Source organism: Podarcis gaigeae (assembly GCF_964106915.1).
Source record: "Podarcis gaigeae genome assembly, chromosome: 1".
NCBI lineage: Eukaryota > Metazoa > Chordata > Lepidosauria > Squamata > Lacertidae > Podarcis > Podarcis gaigeae.
This window is the reverse complement of record NC_139678.1, coordinates 137,734,870-137,753,975: the sequence shown is the minus strand read 5'-3', so window position 1 is coordinate 137,753,975 and position 19,106 is coordinate 137,734,870. Positions and strand designations below refer to the sequence as shown.

Sequence of the window (19,106 nt, the reverse complement as noted above, 5' to 3'; positions counted from 1 at the left end):
AACCACCTACAACCTATCCACCATCCCATCCCTTTCATCATGTCAGGGACTGGCAGGACGCTGGCGAGTATGCACGGGAAAATGGGGGCTGGAGTCTGACTTGGGATTGGAAGGCAGTGGCTTGTGAGGACCTGTACCAGTCAGAAGGCAAGAATCAGAGGCAGGGGATGCTTCAGCACTGGAGGGTAGAGCACAGGATGGGTTGGGAGAAGAGGAGGAAGAGGCAGGTCAGGGTGCTTCACCCTCTCCTGCACTACTGTGTCCCAGAACCAGAAGCAGATTGAAAGGGGGTGAGCAGAGGAAGTTTCCACGCAGGCGTAGTCTCCATCTGCATGTGTGCATTCCGTCAGGGAAAGCTACATAAACTGTTGGGGGGGGGGGAGACCCCTGTTGCTCCAACTGCTCCATAGTGTATGGACCTGGAAATAGATGCTAGATTGGTTTTCTGTATTGCTGTGAGAATAAAGTGAGTTAAGGAGGTAACATAGGGTGAAGTAGGCGAAAATCTGAATAAGTAAATGCCATTAGTTTATTCCTGGTGAATGTTCTTGGGATTGCAGGTGTACAACGATATACCTGTTAAGTGTTAATAATGACTTGGAAGTTCCATTTCACAAAGTGGGACTTGCTTTTTAGGAAACATGCACTGAATTGAGCTGCATAGCTTGGAGTAACTGAATTTGCAGCCTCTTCTTAAAGGTAAAGGGACCCCTGACAATTAGGTCCAGTCGCAGTTGACTCTGGGGTAGCAGCGCTCATCTCGCTTTATTGGCCAAGGGAGCTGGTGTTCAGCTTCCGGGTCACGTGGCCAGCATGACTAAGCCGCTTCTGGCAAACCAGAGCAGCACATGGAAACACTGTTTTCCTTCCCGCTATTTATCTACTTGCACTTCATGCTTTCAAACTGCTAGGTTGGCAGGAGCAGGGACCGAGCAACGGGAGCTCACCCCTTTACGGGGATTTGAACTGCCGACCTTCTGATCGGCAAGCCCTAGGCTCTGTGGTTTAACCCACAGTGCCACCCGCGTCCCTTAGCCTCTTGCTAAATACATGCTAAAATGACATTGGCATTATTTTACTCACTTGCATTTCTGCTCTCATAAGAGAGTTATGGTCAACATGTTTTAAAACAGATCCATTTTGGTAAAGTTGTTCAGTTGCCTTAAGCAAAGGAGCTTTAGAAAAACATTCCTTTTCCTTTTCTGTGCTATTTACTCTCATTAACTAAAGTGAAGATTCATTGAAAAATACGCAGACCTACAAACCTTGCTGCGGCACAGGAATCAAAGTACTGCTTGTACATAAGCAGGGATATCTTACATACTGCCATCCAAGCAATCTCGTATCAAGGATGAATAACCTATTGCCCAACTACTACTCCCATCATCCTGTACCATTGGCTCCTCTGCCTGGGGTTGATGGGAGCTCAAGTCCCCCCCCCCAAAAAAAATCTAGAATTCTTCATCTCTGTTTTATTGCTTTGATAGCTTCCTCCGTTTCCCCCACAGCAGATTATTTTTGTGTTTTACATTACTAGCAGATTTTGGTAAGTCAGATAAAGCATCCTGTTAATTTCCATTTCTAGGCCACCCATCAACCAAATATAATACATATAAGAGAATTTATTTTAACCTGGAAAAGCAACAATGAATGCCCACATTGGACAAGTGAATTATGAGGACATGGGAGTTAGTAAATATGGTTAAATTAACTAAGATAATTAAAAGGAGGGAGATTAGACAATTGTTTACTGAAAGTTGGAGCGTGTTTGTAGTGTATTGGTGTAAGAATAAGACGCAAGAAAATGTTCAGTCCTGCTGTTAGAAACCTTGTAAATACTAGTGCGTGTATAATGATTATTTAGTAGTGAAGAGTGGGGAAACATCCTTTATTTTCAACCAAGTTTTAGTCAGAGTAGACCCATAGAAATGAATGGCTATGACTAACAAATTAATTTCAGTGACTCTACTCTGAGAAGAAGTTAGGTTCTTATTTATATTCCTTTGAGGATATTAAGTTAACCTTGTAAGGAGTTTAAGATCTACTTAGGCCACATTCTTGTTGAATTCGCAAGAGATAGAGAGGTAGATAGTCTTTAAAAATATATTAATATATTATTTAGTTATTTCATAAAATTTATACACCACTTAATTGTAAAAAAACCTCAAAGTGGGTTACAAAAAAAGATAAAACCATAAAATCAAGAAAAAATTATAACCACACTTTAAAACATAGAAGTGTTAAAATACTAAAATACTAAAACAGGTTAAAATTACCTCAACTATGGGCTTATCCACACAACCTCTGCTTTATGCAGGGGAAATCTGAAGGTTTCCGCCCCAGATTGTTGTTTATTCCGATTTATCACTAAAGAGCAGGTTTTCCCTGGGGAAGGAGCGGGACAAGGAGAAAACCACTTGGATAAGTAGAAGCATGGGTGAGCCCTTTCTAATAACCTGGGTGGGCTTGTTTGTGCAATAATGTTTTGAATATGTCTCAAAATAGTACAGTGAAGGCGTCTGCTTGATCTCAATAGGCAGGGAGTTCCAAAGTGCAGGTGCTGCTGCACTAAATGATTGAGGTCTTACAGATGCTGAACAAGTACTATGTGGCACCTGTAGTCGTGCAAATTTCATTGATCAAAGTGGTTGAGTAGGCACATGTGAGGTAAGGTGATCTCAAACTTAATGCATTCCGGAAGTCCGTTCCAAAACCAAAGCACTCCAAAACCAAGGCAAGCTTTCCCATAGAAAATAATGCAAAATGGATTAATCCGTTAAAAAACCCCCCCAAAACAGCAATTTTACATGAATTTTACTATCTAATGAGACCATTAATCCATAAAATGAAAGCAATAAACAATGTACTGCAGTCACATAATCAATCAATATCAATCAATCAGCAGCTGAACTGGGTTCCATACAGTCACAAAAACAAAACAAAAAAGAGCCGCAAAAACAAAAACACAAAATAAATAGTGAAAACAGACAGATCTCAGCTTAACACTCAAAACGGAAGTGTGGCACTTAAAACGGAATTGTAACAGTCAAAGAGAGCACGTTCAGCTTCCAAGAAAAGTTTTCAAACCTGAAGACTTACTTCCAGGTTTGCGGTCTTTCGGTTCCAAGTTGTTTTAGTACCAAGGCGTTTGAGAACCAAGGTACCACTGTATCTGTATGATATTAAATAATAATACAAAAAATGAGGGAATTCAGTAGAATTTACCGGCCAGAATATACAAATACAACTAAATCACTAAAACAGTATCAGTACAAATGACACAAACATTCAAAACCCATAGATGGGTAGGTAAGCAGGCAGGCAGGCAGGTAAAGCAAGCTAGGAAAAATGGGGAAGCAGGGGTGATGCAGTCCCACACAGGATGGTACCATATGTCTGCAAAATGTTCAGGTCAGCAGTAATACATGTATTCTTTTATAATAGATTTCTCCATAAGCCTGTGATCTACGAACCATGCAATAATTATTTTAGTATCTCTAACCTTGTTGGTTTTAAATTACCTTCTTTGAACATTAACTGATTTGAATATCATAGTGCTCTCATTTAGCAAGTTATTGCTCATTCTCACGTTTCTTTATGACCTTCAGAAACACGGCAGAGTGAATAATCTGCAAGGTGTCCTCATGAAATATAAGATAGATGTCCTCTGCTCCATGAAAATATCAGCAACATGGTTTAATTTTTCCCCAATACAGGATCAGAGCCTATTCGAAGCCGGACAGGAAAGAGTGGCACATCAACCCCAACTACACCGGGTTCCACCGCCATAACTCCTGGGACACCACCTAGCTATTCCTCCCGTACCCCGGGCACTCCTGGGACCCCCAGCTACCCCAGAACCCCCCATACACCAGGTACTCCCAAATCTGGTATTCTGGTGTCCACTGAGAAGAAAGTTGCCATTATACGCACACCTCCAAAATCTCCAGCTACCCCGAAGCAACTACGGCTCATTAACCAGCCTCTCCCTGATCTCAAGAATGTCAGGTCCAAAATTGGGTCAACAGAGAACATCAGATATCAGCCTAAAGGGGGACAGGTAAGGCTTCTGTTCCAATAACAGCCAATGTTTAAGGCATTATCACTGGAAGCAGAATGCAGGGTCTCAGAGGAGTAAAGGCCTGGAGTGGAGAAGGTAGATACAAATCTCCTTACCAAGAGGGATGGAAACTTGTCAGTTCTGGGATTTTAACAAAGCCTTTTTAGGTTAGGGCTTTTTTGGAGAGGGGGGTATGTTTTTATCAAATGTACTACTGCTGCTTTTGTGGACTGAACAAACATATTTTCAAAACTATAATTTTATCTTTTTTATATCATTGAAGTGCTTCTGAATGAAAAAATGTTTGTTATATATATTTGTTACATGCCATCAGAATATTTTTGTATTAAGGCAAGGGCCAGATAAGAGGAGCAGCTACCTGGTGTATTTACAAAACAGAGCCTTAGAAAGCCCAGTCAAGGAAAGCAAATAAATGTTCAATAATATAATATTATTTTAATGAAATGTGGATAGGTCAGTTCCTTCAAATACTGCAGTTGTAAAGTGCAGTGCACCCCAATAATTCAGAAACCAATCCTAAACATACATACTTACTAGTGAGTAAGGTCCACTGCAAACTGTGGGAACTCTCAAGTAAAAATGATTAGGATTGCTCAATAGGTAAATTGCATTCTTTATTAGAGCAAACTTTTATGTTTTAGTATTTTGTGTTTTAATACTGTGTGAAAACACAGTTGCTGAAAATGATTTGCATTGAAGGAAAGGTGACAGAATGGGCAGGATTAGCCAGGATCCATTCCAGATCACTGTGCTTCTCCATGAAACTTGCATGTGGTTCTATATGGTAGCAATATCTGTTTATCTATTTGTAAAATGTGTCATGATCCCTGCATCTGGCCCCTCATACTACTCTGTGTAAGGTACGAAAAGGGGAATGGAGGTACAATCTGACCCTTCCCAGCTTGAGGCTATAACCCTCCAAGTCTGAGGAAAGTGGGAAAGCTGAGTCCTGAGTAGTATCCACGTCTGCTCCGCAGCATACAAATCAGTGACTACAAGATCGACAAAGCCTTTTAAGTCAGCATAGGCACTTCCACAAGGAAGTAGAGCCAACTTGGCTCTTGCTAGCCTACATGAAGCCGCAGCTCTCTACAGATGTAGCATGATCAATAGCTCAGGCTCCTGACTGCTTTGGGTAGACTTTGCCTGGACTTGCCTGCTTCAAAGGGGTTCTGCTTGTTACTACCACTGTGTGAGCCTCATGGAACAGGAATAGTGGGATGTTCATGTGTGGGGATTCTAAACACCTAAATGTGGAGGGCTGGAAAGTAGATTCTTCCAATAATAGAGACCTTGTATTCTTGTAGAAAAAGTGGCAGAAGGGTGGAACAAGCCTCCAAAATTGCCCTGGGTGTGGGATGTCTATCCTTCCCTCATACTGCCAAGAAACAACCCCAGCAACAAAGGAGCGTGCATAGTGCTTGAATGTGCAGGGGAAGGCCAAAGAGAAGTGTGTGAGGATATGATGATTCTGAGAGAGTTTTCCCTGTGTCTAAAAGCTCTGGCGTCATGACAACTGGCTCCCCCAAGTATTCTCACCAATTAAGCATTAAAGAGCAGGTTTTACAGGGGAAAGTGGTGCAGCAAAGGCAAAACCACTCAGCCCCATGCTTTCTAGGCCTGGGACAAATAGAAAGTAGACACACCCTAAGTCTCCTCTCACCATTAGCAGGGTGCCCATGACACCATAGCCTAGTTCTCACTGAGGTCCTCTATACATGGTTCAGTACAGAGTGCATCTTCCACGTTGGCATTGAGTAACTACAGGTTAGAGGGGAAGCCTTCAAGGCCACACCATTTTATTTCCGGGAAGACTTGAACCTCTGTCATCTCTTTTCTAGAAAGTAAGTCCAACCCAGAAGGATGTAGTAGCAATACCTCAGTTTTACTTCTCCTATATCATTTCTGGCTGGGGTTCTTGTAGCTGTTGGGATGAACTGCTTTCTACAGTCTGCTTTATGCAAGTCAGTTTATGGAAACAAATAGAAGGCAGCTGGAGTTTCATAACCTGAGCTTAAATTGCCATGCTTAGTGTAATAACTCCAGGAGGAGGAAGGAGCGGAAAACCCTGAACATAAGCAAGTATGGCAGGAAAATTACTGAAAGGGTATAGATATCCGGCCCTAAATTGTCATTTGGAGATAGATTTTCTCCTTTTACCAGAGGCATCTGTTAACCTAGTAGCTGAGAGTCCATCCTTGGCTTGCAGCTGTCCTGGGGAGCAGAGTCGCATTGTGACAGCACCATGCTCTGGAGGTGCTTACACAGAGAGCAGCAGGAGGTGTCTGAATGTTAAATAAATCAAAGTAGAAATACAGAGTTGTAAAGGTCTCATTAGAAACTCATCAGCTAACAAATCCATTTAAAATCATGTCTTTACCCACCCAACCACTTCTGCCACATTTTTTTAACAAGCGGAAGATACCACCTGAAGATGAGATTTCAAACTTTATGATAATGATCCTCTCTAACAGAACTTGATGGGAGCATTTTTCACATTGTGCTTTGTGACAAAACAGGCAGATGTACTTAGGTATAGTGGCATATAAATCCGTAACAGTAGGTTGCTTTAAGTTCCCTTTATCCCCTGGAAGGGAATCCTGCTTACATTGGCTGGCTGTAACTCACATAATGGGAAAGAGAGAGACAATTTCTAAGCTGCCACTGTTACATAGTAGGAAATATCTCCTTGCTCAGAGCCAGACTATATTACCATCCAAATCACATGGTTTACCTCTTGCTGGATTGTGCATCACTTGAGAGAGTGAGTTGACGATTGCCTGTTTGAATGGTCCTCAGCATTAAAATCCCATGCCCTAGGACAGTTGGCATTGCCCTCGTCACTCTGACATCCTAGCTATCTTCATGCAGATAATGTTGTATTCAAAAACCAATCAGATCCTACTCCAATATCCTGCAGTCGTACACCTCAGCAAAAGGCGCACTCTGTGATTCAGCTGAGCATGACTATTGCGACTTTGTACATAGCAAGTAAAATGGGACAGCAGAGACCAAAGAGAATCTTGCACTTTCCCTCGTCTTCTTGGGGAATCGTACCTCACACTGTGGCATTGCAGCCAAGCTTACAATTTGTGCCTCCAGAAGTTTTTAATTGGTTTTATATGGGGCTAAAAGCCAAGGAGGCTGTACATCTTGTGATCTTAAACAGGAGAGAATTGCCTGTTTTCCTTCTTAAGGGGTTGCTGGGTAAAAATATTCAATTCTTGGCAAACTTTTAAGGCTGCTTGCTCTTGGGCATGTCTGATACGTTTCAGAAGTAATTTAGCATGCTATCCGTCAGGAACAGAAAACACTGCAGGGAAGGGCATTCAGAAGCAACCTGGTGGCATGAATGATTTGCAAGATGTCCCAAGGAATGTAATTGGGAATTTTTGCAACATGTGCCAAGCCTTATTTTATCTTTATTTCCCTCCCACCCCTCCTAGTTATGGAAATGAAGAGATGTGTCTCAATGCACTACTAATTCCAAAGAAGAAAATGTATCCCATCAGTGGAATATGCTTATTTTCATTGAGAGATCTGTGAGCTAAGCAAAACCTCTAGAGATAACAAATCCCACTATGGGGATCTGTTATGAGGATTGCCCTTCATATGTTAACAGGACAGTAGCAGAAACTGTGCTGTACAAACTTGTGTGGCGAAAAGAACACTTTCCCTATTATAAAAGATATCGCCTATCTCTCCATCTGGTAGTGTAAATGACACCAGTGCCTGCCAATCTGCAAACGTTATCATATTAGTACAGAGAATTGGCTACAAGGCAGCTGACACTGCCAAAGATGATGCTACAACACCAGGTCTTCCTCAGACCCAGATTCTCATATTAATCACAGCAACAACACATATCCACAGGTTTTCAGAAGTGGCCAAAAATGTGTTCAAAGGATTGCCAATGTGAGAATGAACCCTGGATTTTTAAGAATCAAGACGTGCAGTTACTGCTGAAAACAGCAACTGTGCATTTAGCTGCACTGTCTTCCTCTATAACAATGGCTTGTGGAACTTAGCTGTACCCTGACATCACAGTGCTTTGTGTTTCCCACTCCTCAGCAGCAGCCAATGATGTGCAGTGGAGTTTGGGAAAGACAGAATACAGCGGTGCCCCGCAAGACGAATGCCTCGCAAGACGAAAAACTCGCTAGACGAAAGAGTTTTCCGTTTTTGAGGTGCTTCGCAAGACGAATTTCCCTATGGGCTTGCTTCGCAAGACGAAAACGTCTTGCGAGTTCTTGCGAGTTTTTTTCCTCCCCCCCCCCTTTGCTAAGCCGCTAATAGCGCTAATCCGCTAAACCGCTAATGGCCGTGCTTCGCAAGACGAAAAAACTGCTAGACGAAGAGACTCGCGGAACGAATTATTTTCGTCTTGCGAGGCACCACTGTATCATGTAGGGAGATGGTTGCTGATGTCATCTTAGCATAACATCTAGTTGGTCTTTTAGCATGATGTTTCCTTTGGCTTGGGATATGTGAGGGACTTATTTGGTACAAGTGATACACTCAGTTGCCATTGATGTCCCTCAAGCAAGAGATTAGAATATATGGATTTGTATCAGTCTATGGTTCGTGTAGCCTGGCTTTGGTTCTCTAGGGTGTTCAGTTCAGTTCGAAGGCCAGGACAAAATCCTCCAGAGTGTCAGGCAGAGGCCTTTCACATCACCTGCTCCCTGATCCTTTGAATGGCAGATGTTGAAGACTGAACATAGAATCTTGTAGTACCTTAACCTTTGAAGCCACCCTACTCTCCCTGAGCAACTTTCAGTTTACAGCTGGAGTGGAATGGAAATGGACCTGTCATTTGAAATGAACAATAATAATACTTAGCAGTTATTGGGCACATATCAGTGCCCAAAGCATTTCACAAAGAGCCATGGTGGTGTCGTTGTTAATAGTGCTGGGAGGCCCAAGTTCAAAGCCCTCAGGAAGCTACAAAACTCACTAGTTGACCTTGGGCCAGGCACCTTTTCACAGCCTAATGCCATTGAGCTTCCTGAAGGAAAGACCACATAGAAACACGATGCTAACAATACACTGTCACCAAGACCTGCAAGTTCTGTTAAGGAGGTCAGTTTTATAATTCCCATATTGCAAAGCCCAAGAGGTGGCTTTGTAGTTGAGGTGAGATGTGAACTGGGCACTTCCCACGGGATTACTCTTTTACCTGGTCAAACCAGACTTCAGGAAACCAATTGAGTGTGATTAACTAAATCTTTTCAGAAGCTTTAGAAATATAGTCTATCTGTATAATGACTGGGGTCTATGCCTGGGGGTTCAGCCCAGACTTCCTTGCCTGCATTGCTGCAGTCTTTATCTATCTAATGGGTTTTTTCTATGTGCATACTAAACTTAAAAGTTCCACTGCCTGTGTCATGTCCTATATACTTCAAAGGGAATTTGGAGTGAAGAAAGATGGCAGAATTGGTCCCCTAGGGACTGAATTATCATTGAAAGTTATGCACACGTATGCAGAGGATAGTAGCCTCTGAGGTATACATGAATTTTCATAAACCTTTCAGAAAATTGCATATAATCAGCCTCATAACTCCAGTTGCATAAGATGTCATGAGCACAGGAAGGACGTAACCTAGTGAAAGAAGCACAGGAGGGAAAAAAAACTTTAAACACTGCATTCCCCCCCACCCCCCAGCATTGGTTTTATATAGTAGAATGTTTTGAAGGCTTAACTGTGGATTGGAGTATATGGTCTAAGAATAAAGTGCAGGGTGGCTTGCAATATCATTAAAATGCAAGAGATAGACCATAGTGCACTAGTTATTAGCAAAAGCGTACAAAGGTTTTCTCTTCCCTAGTTCTCCAGCTGCCACTCTGCAACTGAAAACTCCAGGCCTTGAACTGGCAGTTGAAAAATTCGGGTGTTTGTCTCTCACTGAGAAACTGCTATAGCCCCTGACCCTCACAGATTCTGGCTCCAGTGGCGGATTTAGGAAGCACAGAGGTAACAAAGGTGCTAGAACCTTCCACCCCTCCCTGCAAGTCCTCAGATGTTCCAGTCACCACTGTGCTGCTGAATCTCTGAGCCACAGCAGGTGCCCAAAGAAATAATATTGGTCCAGAAAGGTTGCTGAAGCAGCTTGATGTTAAGCCCCTCACAGGCCAGGACTCCCCCAACCCCCAGGCGATGGCTGCTACTGCTTCTGGCTCTAGTTGCAGGTGCAGGAGATGCACTGGATTCTGCTGAGAAGTCAGCTGAGAATTGAGAATAGGGTGCAAAAGCTGGAAAGCTTTTAAATAAGCTCTTTATGAACTTTGATACTTTAGGGTGAGTTCTTTTACAGGAGCAGGTAAGAATCAAACGCTAGGGAACTATGCTGTAAAAATGGATTTCAGGCTTTGGAACAGGATGTGAGACAAAATGGGGCATCTAACGATAAATTTGTGGGTGTGGTGACTCCAAGGGCTGCAGTTGGCCAACAACTGGGCCTGATGTAGGCCAAGCCCTTGGCCAGCAAGAATTCCTGTCCAGATGAAAATGAGGAGATAAAGGCCTGAATCACGCAGGTTTCATTCAGACTCGTAGGTCGGAGCTGAGATGGAAAAGAACCTTTCCTGTGTGCCTCTGCCATACCAGTTGAAGAGCTTGCTGCATTTCTAAATCAAGGGGCACTGTATTTCTAAATCAGGCTTTCACAAGACCTTGCAGCAGTTTGGACTTTCTGTGCCCCTTGAATCTGCATTTGTGGAGCAAATTCTTCCTCCTGACCACTGCTCAGAGGTGTTGCCGATTCCTCGCTGCTGGCAACAGGCAGGCTGGACAGAAATTGGGAAGGGGTTTTTGTTATCCATCTGACTCACACTTCTCCATGAATTAGATCCAGGGTTCATGTTTGAGGGTGAGTGCTCTCCTGTCAAGGTTTTAAAAATAACCAAATCACCTAAAATAACATACACAACTGTTCAAAAATCTTATGACAGTTGCCTTGGCCATTCCAGTCATCAGCTGTTAAGTTTGCAAGGGGTTGGATTCAATGACCCTCAAGGTCCCTTCCAACTCTACTGTTCTATGATTCTATGATTAATCTCCATCCATAAAAGAAAGGATACAAAAACCTCAGAACAGACATTTGCTAGTGACAAGACAATAGCCACATATGATAAACCACTGCAGTTACAAATGACTGCATATATGAGAAGAGTACCACAGCACAGTCTTTCACATTCAACATTTCCATTTTAGTTTATGGCACTTGTATTATTTCACATCTGTATTGCCTGAAAATATAGATGTTGCAATGCCACTGTTGCATTGTTATTAAGAAGGGCAAATTTCTATTTCAGATTATTGGGGAGGAAAGGCCATGGGTCAGTGGTAAAGCATTTGTAATAAACCTACCTTTTAGTGGTTGACCACAAACTTGACATGAGCCAACAGTGTGACGCGGCAGCTAAAAAAGCCAATGCAATTCTGGGCTGCATCAATAGGAGTATAGAACAATAGAAAGAAGTCAAGGAAGGAGGGAGGGAGGGAGGGAGGGAGGGGGGAGGGAGATGTTATTTCCTATTTGAAAAGCTCTCACACCAAGTCTTCCACCTTCTTGTACTCATGGAAGTCAAAATGTTTTATTCGGCTTTACGCCCATCATGAAACACACACACACCAACAACAACAACAACAACAACAACAACATAAAACAGCAGACTCGTACAAACCACAAATAATATAACACAATTCACAACTCACAAGGGCAGATATTAGCCATTCATAAGAAAAGATTAAGATTAAGATTAAAAATTTTAGGCATTACATTAAAATCAATATCTGATGTCATTATAGAAAATTCTTATAACTATCAATAATCAGCTAACATTCCATTCCGTTTCTTGTACGAGAGGACGGCTGTTAGGAATTTAGCAACCTGTAGGGTAATATAAGGATCCACATCTTGAAAAACCCAGGCAAGCTGTAGGTCTACTGGTTTGTCAGCCATAGGCTGGATTATGGAGTTTAGTATACTAGCACGGGCTGAACTGTACAAAGGGCAGATAAACATAACATGATGTAGAGATTCAGATGTTTTCATTTCACAAGCACACATTGAAGAGACTTGGCCCTTAGTGAATCTATGTCTCAGCACATTTGTTGGAAAGACATTGAACCTAGCTCTAATGAAGGCATATCGGTGAGACGCGGCCATAAGCGATGTTAAGTAGGACGGAGTGCGGTAGATAGGGGTTATGCCGAAATTTAACAGCGAACAGGCTCCACCACCAGCTACGAAATTTTGGTATAGCTCTGCATCATCCAGCCTTTGATTTATACACCTTTTTGCCACATTTAGATCCAGTTTGAGCAGCTCAGTGGGCGAGATCTCATAGGAGAGCAATTTGGCATGGATTTTTCCTGACCACAAATTTGTGAAGTCATCACGCCACATGCATTGAATGAGATAGTGGTTCGGGAGTTTATGCCATAGGGATATCCAATAAATCAAAACTCTCCTCCATATAACTAACTCCACTGAGGGGATCTTCATTTCTAAGGTACTCGTGGAAGCTTGAATAGTCTTTTGTTGTTTCGATGGAGGCTGCTTTTCAAATGGAAGTTTTGTAGACAATCCAATGATGCACATGAAATATAAGTGGTGCTCTTCATTGTATACCGTATCAATTATATTGTCTGCTCCATCAGCTTCTTTTTGGCACCTGCTCTGACTCCCCTTCCTTTCTGGAGTAAGAGCTTAGAACAGTGGCTCTCAAAGGGTGTAGCAGGAGAGGATGGCAATTGTGGTGGGAAGATTTAAGGACAATCAAAGAAACATTTACTGTATTTTTTGCTCTATAAGACTCACTTTTTTCCTCCTAAAAAGTAAGGGGAAATGTGTGTGCGTCTTATGGGGCGAATGCAGGCTGCACAGCTATCCCAGAAGCCAGAACAGCAAGAGGGATTGCTGCTTTCACTGCGCAGAGTGCAGTGCTCTGCTCTTGCTGTTCTGGCTTCTGAGATTTGGAATATTTTTTTTCTTGTTTTCCTCCTCCAAAAACTAGGTGCGTCTTGTGGCCTGGTGCGTCTTATAGAGCGAAAAATATGGTAAATATTTTAGGGTAGTATGGTATAGGATCCAGGGTTGTAAAGACTGCAGAGAGTGCAGAGAGAATAACTGGGTGCACTCTTCCCACCTTGGATCAAATCTGTGCTTCCATGTGTCATAAGAAAGCTGCAGAGATAGCACAGGATAGCGCACACCCTGGAAATGATCTCTTTCAGCTTCTGCCTTCTGGAAGAAGGTCCAGGGTTATAAAGACTAGGACTAGCTGCCTGAGAAACAGTTTCTACCCAAATGCGATTCTGGGGTTATTTTTTATTTTTAAAATAATTTTTATTGAATGATTTTATGTTACAAAAAACAATACAACCATACTGCCACTAAATATAATTAAGAAATAAAAATTACATACATCAATATTTAGTTTGTTATTTACCATCTTATTTCCTCCCAAACATTCCATACAAAAACACACATATGTGGACTTCCGGGTCGGCGCCATCGCCGAATGGCGGGCTCCCTCCGATCTCAGGAGGGAGCCGGCTTGGCAGGGGCTGGGTCCTACCGCACCGGCGATGCGGGGACCCTTAAAAACCACGGCCAGATTGAGGCCGTGGACATGGAGACTCGGCTGGCACCGTTAGCGCCCTCCCGACTCGTGAAGGAGCCTTTTTAAAGGCTACGGATCGGGTGCCGGGGAGAAGCGTGGTGCTTTGAGTTCTCTGCTATCCCTGCCGAGCGCAGCCGCATGCCATCCGGCGGAGAGCGCTGACTTCTTCCATTGAAAATTCGGCTCTAAAGAAGAACCCGTGAGTAATTGGAATATGGACTAGAAAAAAAGGGGATAAATTTTTAAAATTCGGAGCGAACGGGGGAGGTGGAAAAAAGGAAGTCAGCCTACCCCTAAATTGTAGAAGAGCCAAAACAAAGGACTGGACAACTAAGATCGAGTGTAACCTTATCTTGCCGAATCAGCAACTTCGCGAGGGAAAATTATAAGATTGAGCTGGAGGAGAAAAGTGGAATTGTTTTTAAAAAAAAAAAAGAGCAACCCCCCCGGAATCCCTGGAGCGATTCGTGAAACTGCCTGGAGAAAAGTGATGGAGGTTTTGACAGCTGTCAAAGAGCTGTCAAAAAGGAAGATTAAAATAGAGACTTTGTTATAAGGACTTTGCCGGTTATATTTGTTACAAATTGAATACAAACTGTTTTAAATATCGGTCAACAAGCTACTTGGTCTGGTGGATGTGATTCTGGAAGGGAACTTTGTTATTGCAATCCACCTAGAGGAGCCGAGGGACATTGCATGTGTTTTTCACAGGAAATGTGAACAGTTGAATGGAACTTTCAATCTCCTGGGAAACTGCAGGAATGGAACACTATTTTGTCTACAGAGGTTTACACACTACAGGAAACAATGGAACTATTTGTTGGAAAATGAAAGGAACATGATGTAATGCTTTGCTTCAAGAATAACAAACCTCTGCAGAGACACTAGAAACTTTTGGAAAAAGAACATTTCTGTGGGAGAACAGAGAAATAAAAAGGAGGAGAATGATTGATAAGAACAAGGAAACAACAAGAACTGGACAGAACTGGGGGAACATTTGGGATATTCAGGTTTGACAAGCTTATGGATACAAAATTGGAGCTTTTACTCCTGGATATAAAAACCTGGATAGAAGAAATGGGCCCTTATTTGATAGACTCCTTCTACGATTGGACATCCGTAATTAAAGACTGGCAAAGAACCTGAGGGACATAGTGTAATGTGGGAACTCCAGGAAGATATTAGAAGTGGAGGGATAGGTGAAACGCAAAGGGGAAAGAGGGGAGGGAAAATTGGAATCCAAAGGCTGTAAAATTACTATTTATATTTATCTTATTTCCATCTGTACTATGTTTGAAAGGGGGAAACTCGTTGAAGGGTATAGATCGATCTTAGGGGATGGGAATTTGGATAAATTGGGTTATTGATGAAGAGTGTAATTTGGGGATAAGAATTTGTTGAATTTAATTGCTTATTTGGAAGATTTGGAATACAAGAGGGGGTAGGGAGGGGAAGTCCTAGTTATTGGCAATAGATTGGATTTAATTTGTTTTGATTTGTTCTAATTTGGAAAACCTTAATAAAAATTATTATAAAAAAAAAAAAACAAAAACACACATATGTGCAGACACCCACACCCGCACACAAAATGATAATAATGAAAGTAAATATTTTCCCTCCTTTTATCTTCCAAAATCTTTTCTTCAACTTTGACTTCCTGTCAAGTCCCTTTACATATATTTTATCTTACAATCGAATGTACACAAAACAATAAACCTTTCTATATAAATTTTCCAATACAATCTGAAAACATAATAAATCCTTAATTGTTGTCCACCTCCTTATAGTTCCTTTATCACTTGAATGCTAGCATGGAGTCAAAACTATTATTGTATTTTTGAACATATCTTCTATAACCATCCCATTTTTCTGCAAATTTTTGCTTTGAGTTTTCTAGTCAATTGAGCCATCTCCACCAATTCCTGTAATTTGATTTGCCAATCTGTTATTTTTGGAGCCTTGTGATCTTTCCATCTCTTGGCCACAAGTATACGAGTCACTGCGGTTGGATACAAGAATGCCTCTCTTCGATTTTTTTGGATCTCTTTATCTAAAATACTTAATAGAAATGCCACCGTTTTTTTAGCAAAAGTTATCCCCATCATCTTTTTTAATTCATCGTATATTTTGCAATTTGTAAAGAGGATGAAATCAGTATTGGGGTAGATCTCTTTGCTACCAAGAAAGTATTTTTTTAAAAAAATATATTTTTTATTAGTAATTTCAACACAACATAACATTTTATCAAAGAACATATCCTTAAATCCCCCCTATTTTTCCCCTCCCCCTCCCCCAAACATAACCCCCTTCCCCCCCAGACTTCCCTCAGCTCCTCTCTCTGGTTTATCAATATATGTTATTTTCTGCATGTTACAAAACTGTACAGATCCTTAATTTGTCTATCTAAATATTATCAATAAATGATTTCCTAACTATATGATTGTAAAAACTTCTGTGTACCTTTCCTTTCCCATACCATAAGTATGCATGCCAGCCTAATCTGTTATCATATCCTTCCAATTCTAATGCTTCTTGTTTTTCCAACTTGATCCAGTCCCTGATCCATACCAGATATGCTGCTTTATAGTATAATTTAAAGTCTGGGAGGCAAACCCGCCTCTGTCTTTTACATCTGTAAGCATTTTATATTTTATCCTTAGCCTTTTGCCTGCCCCCCCCCCCGATAAATTTTGAAATCTCTTTCTCCCATTTTTTGAAATAATCATCTTTCAGGATAACTGGAATTGATTGAAAAAGAAATAGCCTTTTTGGCAACACGTTCATTTTAATCGCTGCTATTTTACCTAACAATGAGAGATTCATTCTGCTCCATATTTCTAAATTTCTTTTTACCTCAAACCAGATTTTTTCATAATTACTTTTACATAAATTTAGATTTCTTGATGTTAACCATATCCCTAAATACTTAAACTTTTTATGGACTTCAATCTCAATGTTTTGCTCTAACTCATTATTTTTTTCTTCTTCCTTCAAATGTTTAACTAATAATTTAGTTTTATTCCTATTTAATTTAAATCCTGCTACTTCCCCAAATTTCTGAATCTTTTCTATTACTTTAGGGAGTGAAGTTTTTGGGTCTTCCACTGGTAAATCATCTACATATATTTTTAATTTAAACTCACTTTTACCAGTTTTAATGCCTGTGATCTCTTTATCTGCTCTTATATTTCTGACAAGTACTTCCAGTACCAGGATGAACAACCATGGTGATAGTGGACATCCTTGTCTGGTTCCTTTTTGAATCTTACAATCATCCGTTATTACCTGGTTTATAATTAATTTTGCTTTTTGTTCTGAATAGATTGCTGATATTCCTTTTAGGAATTTAGGCCCACTTTTGATTTCGTCTAATATCTTTGTCATGAATTTCCAAGAGACTGTCAAAAGCTTTTTCAGCATCTATAAACATCATTGCTGCTTTCTTTTCATTTTTAGCCTCCACATATTCTATGATATTCAAAATATTCCTTATATTCCCCTTCATCTGTCTACCTGGAAGAAATCCTGCCTGGTCTTGATGTATATACTCATTTAGTATATTTTCCAATCTGTTAGCTAATAAGTGATGCCTGGGAGTTTGTTAAGAGGGAGATAGTAAAAGCACAACTTCAGGCAATACCAATGAGACGGAAACATGGAAGGTGCCTAAAGAAGCCAGGGTGGCTATCTAAAGAACTTTTAACTGAGTTAAGATTAAAAAAGGATGTGTACAAAAAATGGAAAAGGGGGGAAACCACCAAAGAGGAATTGAAACAAATAGCCAGCACATGCAGACACAAAGTCAGAAAAGCTAAAGCACAGAATAAACTCAGGCTTGCTAGAGAGATTAAAAGCAACAAAAAAGGCTTTTATGGGTATGTTTGTAGCAAAAGGTTATGCTTAAAATTCTACAAGGAAGGCTCAAGCAGTATGTGGACCGAGAACTCCCAGAAGTGCAAGCTGGATTTAGAAGAGGCAGAGGAACCAGAGACCAAATTGCAAACATGCGCTGGATTATGGAGAAAGCTAGAGAGTTCCAGAAAGACATCTACTTCTGCTTCATTGACTATGCAAAAGCCTTTGACTGTGTCGACCACGGCAAACTATGGCAAGTTCTTAAAGAAATGGGAGTGCCAGATCACCTCATCTGTCTCCTGAGAAATCTCTATGTGGGACAAGAAGCTACAGTTAGAACTGGATATGGAACAACTGATTGGTTCAAAATTGGGAAAGGAGTACGACAAGGCTGTATTTTGTCTCCCTGCTTATTTAACTTATATGCAGAATTCATCATGCGAAAGGCTGGGCTGGATGAATCCCTAGCCGGAATTAAGATTGCCGGAAGAAATATCAACAACCTCAGATATGCAGATGACACAACCTTGATGGCAGAAAGTGAGGAGGAATTAAAGAACCTTTTAATGAGGGTGAAAGAGGAGAGCGCAAAATATGGTCTGAAGCTCAACATCAAAAAAACGAAGTTCATGGCCACTGGTCCCATCACCTCCTGGCAAATAGAAGGGGAAGAAATCGAGGTAGTGAGAGATTTTACTTTCTTGGGCTCAATGATCACTGCAGATGGTGACAGCAGCCATGAAATTAAAAGACGCCTGCTTCTTGGAAAAAGGGCAATGACAGGCCTAGACAGCATCTTGAGAAGTAGAGACATCACCTTGCCAACAAAGGTTCGTATAGTTAAAGCTATGGTTTTCCCAGTAGTGATGTATGGAAGTGAGAGCTGGACCATAAAGAAGGCTGATCGCTGAAGAATTGATGCTTTTGAATTATGGTGCTGGAGGAGACTCTTGAGAGTCCCATGGACTGCAAGAAGATCAAACCTCTCCATACTGAAGGAAATCAACCCTGAGTGCTCACTGGAAGGACAGATTGTGAAGCTGAGGCTCCAGTACTTTGGCCACCTCATGAGAAGAGAAGACTCCCTGGAGAAGACCCTGATGTTGGGAAAGATGGAGGGCACAAGGAGAAGGGGACGGCAGAGGACGAGATGGTTGGATAGTGTTTTTGAGGTTACCAGCATGAGTTTGACAAAACTGCGGGAGGCAGTGGAGGACAGAGGTGCCTGGCGTTCTCTGGTCCATGGGGTCACAAAGAGTCGGACACGGCTAAACGACTAAACAACAACAACAATTGTAGCAAAAGGAAGAACAAAGAATCAGTGGGGTCACTCAGAGAAAATGGTGCAAACCGGGGACACAGAAAGGGCTGAACTCCTCAATGCCTTCTTTGGCTCAGTCTTCTCCGATAAAGAAAACAATGCCTGACCTGAAGAATTTGGAGCAAATGATTCAGCAGAGGAAACACAGCCCAGAATAACTAAGGAGATAGTACAAGAATACTTGGCTAGTTTAGATGCATTCAAGTCTCCAGGGCCAGA

The 19,106-nt window shown here is 41.4% G+C and overlaps 1 protein-coding gene across 40 annotated transcripts in view; it reads left to right on the top strand.

Moving 5' to 3' along the window:
* The window catches only part of MAP2 (microtubule associated protein 2), a 334,330-nt gene that overhangs the window by 299,474 nt on the left and 15,750 nt on the right, over positions 1-19,106 (top strand). For all 40 annotated transcript variants that reach the window (XM_083703182.1, XM_083703157.1, XM_083703180.1 and 37 more), the window contains one exon: positions 3,717-4,060. In XM_083703182.1, coding sequence (XP_083559308.1) covers positions 3,717-4,060 — 344 coding nt within the window. The remainder of the gene's footprint in view (positions 1-3,716; positions 4,061-19,106) is intronic.